At 43.0% G+C, this 15,503-nt stretch overlaps 1 protein-coding gene across 3 annotated transcripts in view; it reads right to left on the bottom strand.

Moving 5' to 3' along the window:
* ITGA7 (integrin subunit alpha 7) overlaps positions 1–15,503 on the bottom strand; it is a 312,111-nt gene that overhangs the window by 136,704 nt on the left and 159,904 nt on the right. For all 3 annotated transcript variants that reach the window (XM_069758371.1, XM_069758370.1, XM_069758369.1), the window contains exons 2-3: positions 6,143–6,270; positions 4,018–4,097 (exon numbers count right to left, since the gene is read on the bottom strand). In XM_069758371.1, the coding sequence (XP_069614472.1) occupies positions 4,018–4,097; positions 6,143–6,270 (208 nt within the window). The remainder of the gene's footprint in view (positions 1–4,017; positions 4,098–6,142; positions 6,271–15,503) is intronic.

Raw genomic sequence — 15,503 nt, forward strand, 5'->3', positions numbered from 1 at the left:
AGCAGCTAATCTTCACATGTCTGCATGTCATCAGCGCAGTGTGTGATGGGCAAGCTAATTGCTTATTTCAATAGCTAAGCTAGCCCCATTGTCTTTCTCTACCATTAGGCCACGTTCACACGTTCAGTATTTGGTCAGTATTTTACATCAGTATTTGTAAGTCAAGGAGTAGGCGATAAATACAGAAGTGGTGATGTGTTTCTATTATACTTTTCCTCTAATTGTTTCATTCCTGGTTTTGGTTTACAAATACTATTGCGAAATACTGACCAAATACTGAATGTGCGAATGTTTTGGCCTTAGGCCGGTTTCACATGTCCTGATATTTCCGGTACCGGATATGTCAGTGTCCGTGTATGTAATACTTGCGGCACACGTGTGGCAACCGTGTGCCGCATCAGTACCACACGGATGGGCGCCAGGGAAGAAGTGTTACAGTAAGCGCTCTTACCCAGCGCCAGGTGCTGAAGACGGCTCTCATCATTCTCCCCTGCTCTGCCGGCGATTAGCGCACACAGGGAAGAATGAAGAGAGTTGTATTCAAGTGAGAACAATGACAGCAGGCGGCGGCTGATGGGGGTATTCATCAGCCAGCATCCGCGCTATAAATAAATAATTTTTAAAAAATCCAGCGTAGGGTCCCCCCATTTTTGACAACCAGCCTTGCTAAAGCTGACAGCTGGGGGCTGGTATTCTCAAGCTGGTAAGGTGCCATTGATATAGCCCCCAGCCTAGAAATTGCAGCTGGATTTTTAAAAATTATTTATTTGCAGCGCAGGAGCTGGCTGATGAATACTCCCATCAGCTGTTGCCTGCTCTCATTGTTCTCACTTGAATACAACTCTCATCATTCTCCCCGGTGCACCGATCGCCAATAGAGCAAGGGAGAATGATGAGGGCTGTCTTCAACACCAGGCACTGGGGAACAGCACTTACTGTACCGCTGCTTCTCAGGCGCCGGGACGTGTCACACAGATGACATCCCAGTGTGTCATCAGTGTGCACATGTGCGGGACATTGTACGGTCCATGCTGACGGTAAAAAACTGACATGTCTACATGTTGGTCACACAGACACACAGTCCGTGGAAACACACTGACATGTGCACAGACCCATTCATTTGAATCGGTCTACGTGTGCACGTGTCTCCGGTACGTGTGAAAGCTGTCATCACACGTACCTGAGACACTGACGTGTGAAAGAGGCCTTAGACAGAGTCGACTTAGCTATAGAATTAGGTAGTCAGCCATGTGCCTTCACAAACTGCAATGACCACTTGTCAAGAGCAGGAGAGGAAGCAAGGCCACTGCGACCACGGAAGTAGCAGCTACCAGCCTTACAGCTAACAGAACCATATTAGTAAGTTATAGAACTTACTATTTAATTGAGATTTATGTATGAAGGGCAGCACGGTGGCGCAGTGGTTAGCACAGCAGCCTTGCAGCGCTGGAGTCCTGGGTTCAAACCCCACCAAGGACAACATCTGCAAAGAGTTTGTATGCTCTCCCCGTGTTTGCGTGGGTTTCCTCCGGGTACTCCGGTTTCCTCCCACATTCCAAAGACATACCGATAGGGAATTTAGATTGTGAGCCCCATCGACAGTGATGATAATGTTTGCAAAACTGTAAAGCGCTGCGGAATATGTTAGCGCTAAATAAAGATTATTGAGATTTATTATGTATACTTGTTTTTACTGGAAAACCCCTTTACGGCTCCCATAGAGGTAAATAAGCCCTATACCACAGTTCTGCATGCCCTCATATTAAGTGGGATGTTAACAAATCAAGTTCACACTATGCAGCATCTAGGGCACAATTTTTCAAATGCTAGCTTGCACTTTCAATCACATTTTCCCTCCATGTTTTGTTGCTATGCTATATCAGCTTTCACCCCTCTTAGGGCTCCTTTCCACTTGCGAGAAACACGTCCGTGTCTCGCATGTGAAAACCAAGCTCTGGCGTCCGGCACTTGGGAGCGGAGAGTGCGGCCGCATAGCAACACATGGAGCCGCACGCTCCACTCCCAAGTTTCAGCGCCAGAGCTTTTTTTCACATGCGAGACACGGACGTGTTTCTCGCAAGTGGAAAGGAGCCCTTACTTGTATAACGTGTCAAAGTCATAAGAATTTCAAGCAAAGTAAAAATGAAAGAAATATATTACGTTATGAGGCACTTATTGTAAAAGCATTTGCCATCTGCTAATAATTGCATTTTCTCAGTTTTTATTTTCTTTGTTAATTGCAACTTATACATAATCTATGTCTCTTTTTTGTCTTCTTTCTCCTTTTTTATCTGGCAAAACTACATAAAAGCTATTTATTTTCATTGTCCTGCGAAAAAAAACAGCAATCATATGAGAGTGGTGTCATATCCCATAAGAATGCAAATATACAGCATTTTCTGGATGCTGATGCACACTGAAATATACAAGGGAAAGTTCAGCGGATAGAAAGTGGCAACGTACTGTATGCATAATAAGGAGAAAAAAAATCATCATTAATTCAGAGCATGGAAATGTAGAGTATGAAAAATACTGTAAAGTGCATTGTTACTGTAGGCAATTCCACTGGTAGAAATATAGGTAGAAAATCTGATAGGAAACAATGAAGGAAACTAGTGCAGTACTGTAATGTCAGAGTCAATCATTCAACAAATCCTCATGTTTTATAAGCCTTTTTTATTCTTGTTTGAAAAAGACAAGAGTTATTTTTATATCACACTTGTAAGGCCCATCCTCCATATGATAGCTAGCTGGTGGCCAAACGCTATCCGGAGATAGCTATCTCGCCCAACTCTCCCATACACATGACTGCTCACCCTGCCGAGCATCCCTGTGTTCTCTACAGGAAAGTCACTGGCAGGAAACCTCTGGCGGCAGCTTAATACTTCTTACAGAACAAAAGGTTAAACAGTCTAAAATCAGATATGAATCAGATATCCTTATCCGATGATGTTGAGGGCCCCGATACACATTAGACTGTAGACCGAACCTGTCCATATCAGTGGGCTCCTTACAGCTGGATTCACGTATGGACAGCACTGTGCCATAGTTTCCAGCCGGCGTTTAATTAATTAGTTTTGCGCACAACAGGTGAGATCTAGGGGCCGGATCACATCTTTTCATGTTAAATTCGTATCAGGGACCTGGAGCAAATTGTGACGAAGTCTGGAGGCAACTTATTCAATTTGCATTGGTTCCAATTTATTGAACTCATCCAAATGCAACGGAAATATGTGAACCCAGCCTAAATAAGTAGATGCCACCCAGCCTAAATTTGTAGATGCCAACCAATTGTACACACAGGCCTCATCCATGACGATATGTATAGGTCCTTGGAAGTGTTCAGATAAATCATAGATTACACATATGTCAGGCCTTGTCATATGTTAGTAGTGCAGTCAGTGTACTGAAATATATGTCAGGGAGACAGATCAATGCCGTTTGGGCGTGTTCTATTGCGATTTGGTCATGCTCATCATGTCACTAATCATGGTGACACTGTTTTAAGATTTGAGGCTTCTTTGGTTTCCTTCCAATCCATCCGCCAGAACTCAAAACCATTCTAATGTGTATGGGGGCCTGCTGACGATTCCCCAAGAACAGGCCTAGGGAAAGAGCAGATCATGCATCTGGAATGTTAACATGCCCTATCCTTTCTTAATGCAAAGATAAGCCGATGCCAGAGAAGTCTAGCTGTGGCTTTTTCCTCTCCCCCCATTGAAGCAAGCAAACACATTCAGAGGTTTATAAGGCATTTTGCCAGTAATAGATGCTCCTTTCTCAGGTTTAAAAGTCCCAATCCATTTGTGCTGGTAACATACCTACTACATAAATATCTAATTTTGTTGATTAACCATTAATAGAAATAATTTCATTTTATTGGCCTGTATGAAAAGGAGATCCTAGAGATGGAAAGTGAAATGAGAATGGCCGTCTATCACTTTCATGATTGCAAAACAATAACTGAGTGATTCTCATTTTACTCAATATAATTAGATAGTATAAAATGCAACTCACCACAATCTTTCCCCCAGGACCTTGACTTTTCACTGTCACCCCAAGCCATTGGTTTTCTTTACTCTCTCTGTTCCTATCCACTGGTGGAGATACAAAAGCTTAAGTTACAGAAAGAATGCAGACAAAAGTTGTAGAAATGTTCTTGCCTATAAGTAGTAAAAAAATGGCAACACATTGTAACTGTGTACGGAGGTGGCCTGTGTTACCCTGTCTCTGCCTCTGCCAACAACAGTCGCGCTGTGTTTATAGTGTCATGTAGTTTTACATGTAATAGTGATGTGCGAATTATATAATGAGTTATGGTAATGTACAGCATATGAGTCTTGTAAAGTGTTAATGCATAATGTGAGTAGTGTATAGTGCAGAATAGGCACAGGAATTAGCTTAGGATAGCATAAAGACAGTTTATATAGTAAGTGATTTAGCAACAGGATAAGACATAGAATGAGAACAGTAGGTTTAGTCTATAGGATAGGACATTGTTAATGATAGAACTAGCCCATTGGGTGGAAACTAGTGTTGATAACAGGGGGTCAATGTTGATAGCAGTGTCAATGTCAAGTTCAGGTGCAGTGGGCTGCTAGGGACAGCGTGGGCCAATTGTTCGAGGCAGTGGGAGGTCATACTGAAATTCCTTATGGACATGCCTGTAACGTCTAGAGCCTAGGGCTCAGGCCAGGTACCAAATAATGGGCCTGTTCTTCTGACATCTCAAGGTCGGAGGATGTAAAATTACGTGAGGGATAGGTGGCCGGTCCCGGGTGCACTGCTGAAGTGGACAGGAAATCCCTGAGGATAGAGGAATCAGCAGGCTTAGGAGTAGTCAAAGATGAACGAGTGGCAGGGCTGAAGAAGTATTGTGCCAAGGAAGGAAGAAATGTGAAATGCTGTTCCCTATCCCACATGTCACCACCTGATGAACTTGAACTGACCAGTGAATGTTTGCCTGTTGTAAATAGCTTGGTGTCTCCTGAACTATATGCGGCGGCTCCTGAGAATGGAAGCCTGGAGGCAGCGGAGGCCTGCGACTTACAAATGAGTGTGATACACCTCACACCTGACAGTACATTAGGACTGGGACAACGTTTGTCTGTAAAGTGCCATAACGTAACCGGACAGCAGCTCGGTCATGACTACCGCTCTGGAGCACTTTACAACTACAAGCCAATTTGTCAATTTTCCTGCTTTTCCTTCCATAAGAACAAGTACACAGACGTGTGCATGACATGTACTAGCGATCTCAAGAATTTAACTCTGAAACCCCAAGAACAGGGCTCTACAGCTCCAATCATTGATTATGAGAATGTCAGATTAATAAAGTGCTGTACTCTCTATGGCAATCCCATAAATAATGAACGTAGAGTAACCAATGCAGACCTCAGTTCTATTCAGAGATAATTCTCTGTTCCTGGGATCACTCAGGGTCCCACACATCAGATAGTTTTTGATCAGCAAGAGATCCCCTATGACTAGAGAAAATTGTATTATTTTGGTAATAAACCTCTAAGACTAAGGTCCATGTCACATTTCACATGTGTCATTCATGTTCTATCCATGTTCTTCACAGATAGTACAGATAATAATTTATAGTCTATGGAGTTCTTCACTGGTCGGTTTTTTTGCAGATCAATTGCCCACAATTAAAGAAAAAAACACATCTGATTTTGATCTGATTGGTAGATCAAAATTGCTCATACAAGTCAAAAGGTCAATGAAAAAAATATGGACAGCACATAGATGCAACAATGATGTCTCTTTATTAATGTTTAATGGGTAGGAGAAGCTTGGAGTATTTTGAAGTTGTTGTTTTTTCAGCATACAAGAAAAACTGATGACACACTGATTGTAAAAATTGACACATGAGCCAAAAATGGATGAAAATCTGACCCAGCACATTGATGAAAGTCATCCTGTTTTGTCTTGCATGCAAATAAAAATAGGAAACCAGCCTCATAGATATATATTATATATCATATAATATGCATTTTGTTTATGAACTTTAATACAATCTCTGACATTTTGTCGTGTGCCACAGACAAGCTCACAGCTCTCCTGTCCATAGTAAATAGTGTGCAAATAAAAATGCATGTACACCTGTGACAATAATGTGTCTTATAAACGGTACCTTCATCATCTATGTCAATCCGTTCACAGTCTTTGGCTTCTGCAATCAGCGGACATCCATAAAGCCCCCCTGTTCTATTCGAAAACTGCTTTGGTAATGCCGATGCCTGTGGAGCTCCAACCAAGAGCCTGAAAAATAGCAAAACACACGTGCTATAATATAATGTTCTGTACTGACAATATAGTGCAGCACAACTGTACAAAATATGTGAAAGGTGCTGCCATAAATACTGATGCCACTGGCGGACACAGGGCCCCGTTGCAAAAACAGTAAATGGGCTCTTTCAAGTCCAATAGCTCATCATAATACACCTTTTTTGGAGATGGAAATGGATCCCCTTTCCAGTTGGGTCCCTGTGCGGTTGCACAGATTGTGCCAATGATATGTCCACCCCTGCCTGATGCTACAGGACAGAGTCTATGTAAGATAGTGATTTCAGATCATTGCCTCTTTTTCTCTGCTGGAAGTTGAGGCATTTTCTGAGAGTATATTTATATGTATAGGTCCGTCTGTCACTGTGTGACCAAACAATCTGCAAAAGTTGCTCTGCAGTCAGCCTAAGGAGCAGAACTGCCATCATTGGTTGCCATCAATCTGGCCTTATTTGGTCTTGGTTGATTAATGTATTTTACTTTAAATTACCATGGTTTTCGATGTGATTATTGACAACACAATTTATAAAGGGAAAAAAAAAATTCTTATGAAAACCAGCAAGGCAAATAACGACAATAGAAAGCTGTTGTATTTCTCTATAAACCATTCATGGCTTTGCCACATGCTAATAGTCAGTGCAGCACACTACCATTTATGTGGGCCTAACCTAGCGGCATTGGACTTATCAGAACACAATGTACATTTTAAAAGAATTTTCCAGTTTTAGAAAACCACTCCCTCTAGGTGCAGTTTATTTAAAAAACCCAAACTGTACTTTATTCATGCTACATGGGCCCAGCTCCGAGTCTCTGCTGTTGGCCGGGTGTGTTGTCTGCGGTGCCGACGGCTTTTAAAAATCACTGGAACCAATAAGTGAGCTCAGTGGCTCTGCCTGAGGAGAGGGCATAAGCCTCTCAGCTCACTGACTGGACTGGCTGCAGAACTGGACTGGGGGAGTAAAACACAGTTTATAAAAAACAGCATCTGGCGATGGGTTTTCTGAAACCAGAAAACCTCTTAAAGTATAAAATAATTATTTAACTTTAACATTATGTCGTAACTTTGCTATGTTCTATATAATGGTTTGTATAAGCAGTCTTTGCAAGTGGTGTGAGGAATCGCATGCTTTAGCATATGGTGGTGTTCACACAGGCTCGAGGTATCTTTATCCAAACCAGCAGATTTATTAAAGTTCATAAATCTTCACCGTGAACAAATGCGCAGTCTTCCAATATAAAGCATAAACAACACAAAAACAGGGCTTAGTCCTAATCTCGTCATGACTGACCAGCACAGCAGGTCTTTCCTCCTATCCACACAGACCCTGAATGAGGCAGCTAAACTACCTTATGTAGCCCATTCCAAGTCCTGGAACTGACAGTAAGGGAAGGGCCAGTCCCACCCAGCTCTTTGGCTGTTAGTAAAACTGGAACCCAAAATCTGTGACCATTAAAAAACACCTTTCAGCACTATACATGCTGTAACCTGCTTCTCCAGGTCCTACACCACTGAGGATTGCCACCTTAGGCCTCTTTCACACTTCCGTTTTTTACAATCAGTCACAATCCGTCAAAATGTTGAAAAGACGGACCCTGTGATGATTATAAAAACGGATGCGCTGGAGCCGTTTTTTTGATATTTCCAGTGCATCCTAGAAGGCTGTGTGCACATGTTGTGTATGCGTCTTCGCCACGGTTTTTCGCTGCGAAAACGCATACACAACACAACCCATGGTAAAAATAATTAAAAAAATAATTGTTATATTCTTACCTTCCGGCGTCCAGCGCAGCCCCCGCAGCCTTGCCGATGCTCGCGATGCTCCGTTCCCAGTGATGCATAGCGAGACAATGACCTGTGATGACATAGCGGTCTCGCAAAATTGCTACATCATCGGGTCATTTCGAAAGGCATCACTGGGAACGCGAGCATCGGGGGCTGCGGGGGCCACGGGGGCCGCGTGGGGCGCCGGAAGGTAAGAATATCACAATTTTTTTTTTATTATTATTTTTAACTTTATATATTTTTACTATTGATGCTGCATAGGCAGCATCAATAGAAAAAAGAGGTAGAGAGCGAGCGAGAGAGAATTTCCCTGATGGAAATTCTTCCACGCATGCTCAGTTTGAAAAGATGGCACCCGTCGCTGGATTCCTGCTTTTCAGAGTCAGTGGCGGATCCTGCGTCCATAGGCTTCCATTATAGCCAACGACGGACAGTGCAGGATCCGTCGCTGAGCGATTTTCCGACGTACACAAAAAACGTTCCTCTGTGCGTTTTCTCCACCCGACAGACAGCAATTTTATGACGGATCCAGTGCAGGACGGATGAAACGTGTGGCCATTCATCACAATCTGTCACTAATACAAGTCTATGAGAAAAAAACGGATCCAGCAGCAACATTTGCTGGATCCGTTTTTTTCACAAAACGACGCATTGTGATAGAAAAAGAAAGACGGAAGTGTGAAAGAGGCCTTAAGGTACCGTCACATTAAGCGACGCTGCAGCGATATAGACAACGAGCCGATCGCTGCAGCGTCGCTGTTTAGGTCGCTAGGAGATGTCAAACACCGGCAACAGCAGAACGATGCAGGAGCGATCCAGTGATGTACTTATCGTTCTCGCTGGTTGTTGCTCCATGAAAAACCATTGCAGGCATCGTTGCTTTTACTGTCAAACATGACGAATCACGCCGACCTGACGACCAAATAAAGTTCCGGACTTTCAGCGACGACCAGCGATGTCACAGCAGGCTCCTGATCGCTGCTGCGTGTCAAACACAATGAGATCGCTATCCAGGACGCTGCAACGTCACGGATCGTTGTCGTTCTCGTTGGAAAGTTGTTCAGTGTGAAGGTACCTTTAGTGACACATACTTCGTGTCTAGGACCTGTCCAGCTACGACAGTACAATGGGTGTGCTGTATATGCACACTATAGTTCCTGTAGATGGTCTCCAAAAAACAGGAGCTTAGGAAACCACATTAACAGTTTTAGGATCATTTTTAAAAAGGATGTCTTTATGCTCTAGAACAAAACATACAGTATGGTGCTAAAGATTTAGGCGGTATAGAAAAATGCTGCAAAGTAAGAATGCTTTAAAACTAAAAGTGTTAATATTTAGTTTTTATCAAATTAGCAAAATGTAAAGTTAAACAAAAAAAAAAAATTTAATTCACGTCAATATTTGGAGTAACCACAATTTGCCTTCAAAAGAGCATCAATTATTCTATGTACACTTGCACAAAGTCAGAGATTTTGTAGGATTAAATTCAGGTGTTTGAGTAACCAATTACACCAAACTGGTGATAATAATCATCATTTGGCTGCAGGTTGAAACGCTGTCATTTACTGAAACATAAACAGCTTCATATGGATAAGGAACAGCTAACCTCTGCTACAAAGTTTCGTGTCACAGATCGTACACTATGGCAAGAGTGAACCGGACACAAGATAGTTATACTGAATCAGCAAGGTCTCTTCCTGGCAAAGATTTCAAAGCAGGCAGGTTTCAAAATGTAATGTTCAAGCTTTTATGATGAAGCTCTGTGAAATGGGCAGTGTTGAGGACCATAGATACAGTGGTGGGCAAAGGAAATTTAGTGGAGCAGATGAAAGACACATCATGCTTTCTTTCCTTCTAAATCGGAAGGTTTCCAGCAATGCCGAACTAGGAGCAACAAGTGGGACTCAGTTACCCCCATCTATTTTTCAGTGAATTGTAGCCAGAAATGGTCTTCATGGAAAATTGTTTAGTTAAAAACCATTCCACTAGGGATTGCAGAAAAATGGCAGCAGGTGCTCTGGACTGATGAGTCAAAATGAGAAATATTTGGCTGTAACAGAAGGCACTTTGTTTGCCAAAGTCCTGTAGAGACAATTGTAAACTAAAACATAACTTTTAATAAATGTTCCTATTAAAACCAATGGATAATTTACAAGAAGACAAAACCGTGATAAAGATCAAAAAAGTGCTCAATGTTACCAGTGCTCGATTACAAAAATGGTTTTATTTCACCAAATCTGTAGTCTCTTTCTGCCGGTTGCAGGTATGCAGGAGCACGTATGACAATTATATAAATCAGGGAGAAGGGAAGAGTTTCTATTGTACCTCGGTCGTGCCCCTGCAGTGCTCCTGCCCTTACAAGGACAGTCCCCAAGCAAGGCTAATAAATTGTGCCCACCAAACCATGTAGGATCTCCCAACATAGTGGAGTTGCCTTGCAAGTTTGCGCTTGCATTTAAGCAAACGTAATTGAGGATTTGGTCAAGATTAATGGTGTCCAAGGCCTGCTGGAGAATTAAATTTCCATCTCCAAAAAACTTGTCGGCAGAGGGAAGCATGAAGTGCTCTAAAATTTCCTAGTAAACGGCTGCACTGACTTTGGTCCTGATAAAACACAGTGGATCGACACCATCAGATGACATGGCTCCCCAAACCATCACTAATTGTGGAAACTTCACACTAGACCTTGGAAAATAAGGTCCCAGAGTCTGGAGGAAGAGTGAAGAGGCCACAATCCAAGCTGCTTGAGGTCTAGTGTGAAGCTTCCACAATCAGTAATGGTTTGGGGAGCCATGTCATCTGCTGGTGTAGGTCCACTGTGTTTTATCAAGACCAAAGTCAGCGCAGCCGTCTACCAGGAAATTTTAGAGCACTTCATGCTTCCCTCTGCAGACAAGCTTTTTGGAGATGGAAATTTCATTCTCCAGCAGGACTTGGCACCTGTCCACACTGCCAAAAGTACCAATACCTGGTTTACAAACAACAGTGTCAATGTGTTTGATTGGCCAGCAAACTCACCTGACCTTAACCCTATAGAGAATCTACGGGGTACTGTCAAGAGGAAGATGAGCAACACCAGACCCAACAATGCAGACGAGCTGAGGGCTGCTATCAAAGCAACCTGGGCTTCCATAACACCTCAGCAGTGCCACAGGCTGATCGCCTCCATGCCACGCCGCATTGATGCAGTAATTGATGCAAAAGGATCCCCAACCAAGTATTGAGTGCATTTACTGAACATACATTTCAGTAGGCCAACATTTTGGATTTTAAAATCATTTTTCAAGCTGGTGTTATAAAGTATTCTAATTTACTGAGATAATGACTTTTGGGTTTTCATTGGCTGTAAGCCATAATCATCAACATTAACAGAAATAAACACTTGAGATACATCACTCTGTTTGCAATGACTCTATAATATATGAGCTTCACTTTTTGCATTGAAGAACTGAAATAAATTACATTTTTGATGATGTTCTAATTTTGTGAGAAGCACCTGTATATATACAGAGCATATACTATTCATGACTTCATATTTTAGTCATTCCTTCCATGTGACATAAAGAATGTGTCAATGTGGCTTTAAGACACTTGTTTTATTCATACTTTCTGAAGTGTATACTGTATCTGCACAAATAAGGATATTGTGGTTCAAACTTAGGTATAGATGAAAGAGTTACATTTCTGAACATAGAGTTAAAGACATTTTCCTATATAGAATCTCAGCATAGCTCAACGGGCGGCTGTGAGCACTGAGCACTAACACGTCCCACACATCGCCCAGCTGGGCACACACACCCAGTGACATACACGAGAGCTGCTTCTGGACAGAGTGTACCAACGGTGTCTCACCCAATGCTGCGGATACAGAAAAACGGTATACAACCTGACTACTGTTGTCAATACTTGTCCCTAAACACAGTCAATGGTCTTTCTACATAAAAGGTAAATGGTCAGAGATGAAGAATGTATAATTCTTGTAAAATGACATTCATACAGGTTGTCCCAATGAGATTACAATATCGATGTAATATAAGTCGAAGGAGCACAGCCGGAGGCCATCCTCGCTCCCCACAACTAACTTCTACAAAGTTTATAAAGTACAAACTAGACATTAAAAAAATGTCACAAAACAATCATCAGTGATAGTTGTGTATAAAAAACAGGATTAAATCTTGTAAAAACATATAAAAATGATGAGTAAGTGCATGTAAAATCTTCAGTGACCACTAACCATTGAAGTGACTCCGGCCAGTCACCCACTTCTACCACCTCCGGGTAACAGGGGCACCTTTGTGTATTGTTATGAGGCACATTAGGCACGGATGCCGCAGTACTGAGCCAGAGATGATGCACGGAGCAGGAATTCTGACTTGAAGACAGCTACCAACAGCTGGACGACTACAAGCCATGCCACAGTGTTAACCTTTTACGTGTAAGCAAGCAGCTGGTATCATCATTAGCTTTGCTATGTACTGTATGGGCAGCTTGCAGGAATTAGTGTAATCTCATCAAAAAGATCACATATGATAATAACCCAAGTAAGTGCCATTAAGAGCTGTTCTTGCTGTCTGTGTAAAAAATGTCCGGAAAAGCATGCCGCAATTTTTTTTTTTTTTTTTAATAAATTGATGGAAAACGTGAAGGAATTCTGACAGACCCAGTTATAGACAAAAGAGCCCATTGGGCACCACTGATTATTTTCCTGCTGCTATGATGGAAGATAATGAAATGATTAATTCATGTGTTAAGCAAGCCTAAAGGCGTTGTCTGGCCTTCGAGGAACTTCAGACTTGTAACCTATGTGACTGCAGACTTGTGAATCCTCACATGGCGCTCACTAAGCGCTGTGAGGATTCTCCGATGCCGGTGGCGGGAGCGGGCGATCATGTGACCACAAGGGCATTCTTCTGGCCACCTTCTGACTAGACGTGTCAAGCCTCGCTCAATCTTGAAGTGAGTCGGCACGTGACCACCTGTCACATATTTCCGGTCAGTACATGCAATGTGAGGATTCACAAGTCTGCAGTCACACAGAGTGACACATACAGAAGACTTGTACTCTACACCTGGACAACCCCTTTAAGAATGATTGTTATCACTTATCAGAACCCCATTACATTGTCTGTGATTACCCAACGTAGTAGCAAGGTTATTCAAAGGAAGGGAATGTAAAATACTGTAGGGCCCAAAAGCATGGTGGCTCAGTGATTATGATGTTTCCTTGCAGCACTGGGCTTCTGGGTATGAGTTCAATCGGGGCCATATCTACATGAAGTTGATATAAAGTAAGAAATGAGCTCATAAGTCTGAAGGCAGGGCCCGCCTGCAAAAATATTTGGCCATTAAATTTTTTTTTCAGGTACAAGCTTTCATCCCAATGACGTTGGTTAGGTTAAAATAATAAACTCAGATGTTACTCCCCCTCCCCAGGTCCGATGTCGCATGTCTGCCGCTGCTCTGGTCCATATTGACAGAATACAGCTGTCAGCCGATGATAACTTATACCCAGAAACCTCTTTAGCAATGGACAATTTACACTAAGTTTCTAATAATCTAATTTAAAGTAACTTTCATAAAGTAACCGTGTGTGGGGTATGTGGCGACTGCTGCGTGGGAACCGTGTGTGGGGTATGTGGCGACTGCTGCGTGGGAACCGTGTGTGGGGTATGTGGCGACTGCTGCGTGGGAACCGTGTGTGGGGTATGTGGCGACTGCTGCGTGGGAACCGTGTGTGGGGTATGTGGCGACTGCTGCGTGGGAACCGTGTGTGGGGTATGTGGCGACTGCTGCGTGGGAACCGTGTGTGGGGTATGTGGCGACTGCTGCGTGGGAACCGTGTGTGGGGTATGTGGCGACTGCTGCGTGGGAACCGTGTGTGGGGTATGTGGCGACTGCTGCGTGGGAACCGTGTGTGGGGTATGTGGCGACTGCTGCGTGGGAACCGTGTGTGGGGTATGTGGCGACTGCTGCGTGGGAACCGTGTGTGGGGTATGTGGCGACTGCTGCGTGGGACCCCACCACGGACAGGTAGATCAGACTATGAGCATCATATGAGACATGGAGAGATGGAAGTGGTTACAAACTGCACCGAGCTGCGGAATATGAAAGAATTAGAAATAAATAGACAATTCCATTTTAGATCTTTTGTATCTTACGCTGATATTGTATGACACAAAGTATTATACATACGTGCCAGAAGAAAGGAGGAGGAATGAGGGAGAAATCCAGCTCTGTCCTAAATAATGGTGGGAAAAGAATCGACGGGGGAGGGGGGGGAGGAAAATTCATTAATGGAGCCACAGATTGATGTGCACAGCGGTGTGCAGCTGTAATAAAGCATCAGCTTCTGTGACAGGAGGAGAATGTGCCGGGACCTGGAAGCTTCGTCCTCATGCGGCTCTACACACAGCAATGACTGCAGCTATAAAACGCCACCTAACATTATGGCTCAAGGCTTTATTGAACACCACCAATAACATCTATTTAATCTAAAAATTAAGGATAAAAAAAAGATCGATGAGGATTAGCACCCAAAATAAAATGTGCATTCGGTGGAGGCGATTACTAATGCATCTCACAAATACATATGGCATTGTTTCTTTCATTTGTACATTTCCCTTAAATCTATATTTTTGGGCATATTGACTGACCATGCCATAAATGTCTGATCAATGTTGGCCTCAGCGGCTGGAGCCACATTCGATTACCTGGAACCACTGGATAAGTGCTTAAAGGGGTTGTCCACTATAGATTTATTTGAACACATATGTTTGGGATATGCTTTTGTGACACTCATATAGAAGTATTACAGGTTCTCCTCCTTAGTGAATTACTACTCAGCAGGCGCCATTTTGAGAAAGACTTTTTTTTCAGACTAAATGTATATCACTAGATAAAATAACTTAATGCGCATTATACATGTGATCATGCTGCAGTGGCGGCGCCTCTACCGGCCTGCCAAATGTGATTTTTTTTTTCAATAAATATTATATTTAGTATGTAAACTCTGAGGGATCAGTGACCTGTCAGAAGCCATACAGATGAATTCCTAATCAGAGCACCACATGCAGACCCCCACAGGCCGCCCACGGAGCACGAGCATATCATTAGCTGAAAACTGAAAATAAAGATTAAACCACAATGAAAAGATGGATTTCATCACCAGGTATCATTTTAAGGCCGGGGTCACACTTGCGAGTTCAATGCGAGAAACTCGCTCATCAAGTCCTGACACTGCTGCTGGCACTCGGGACCGGACTGGGCGGCTCCATGTATTTCTATGCAGCTGAACGCTCCGTTCCCGAGTGCCGGTGGCAGTGCTGGGTATTGATGCGAGAGACATGTGCGAGTTTCTCTCATCAGACTCGCAAGTGTGACCCCGGTCTAATCAGTATAACGGCGCCGACCTGACAGTGTGTGTAGG

The sequence above is a fragment of the Ranitomeya imitator genome, chromosome 3 (assembly GCF_032444005.1).
Source record: "Ranitomeya imitator isolate aRanImi1 chromosome 3, aRanImi1.pri, whole genome shotgun sequence".
NCBI classification, from domain to species: Eukaryota; Metazoa; Chordata; class Amphibia; order Anura; family Dendrobatidae; genus Ranitomeya; species Ranitomeya imitator.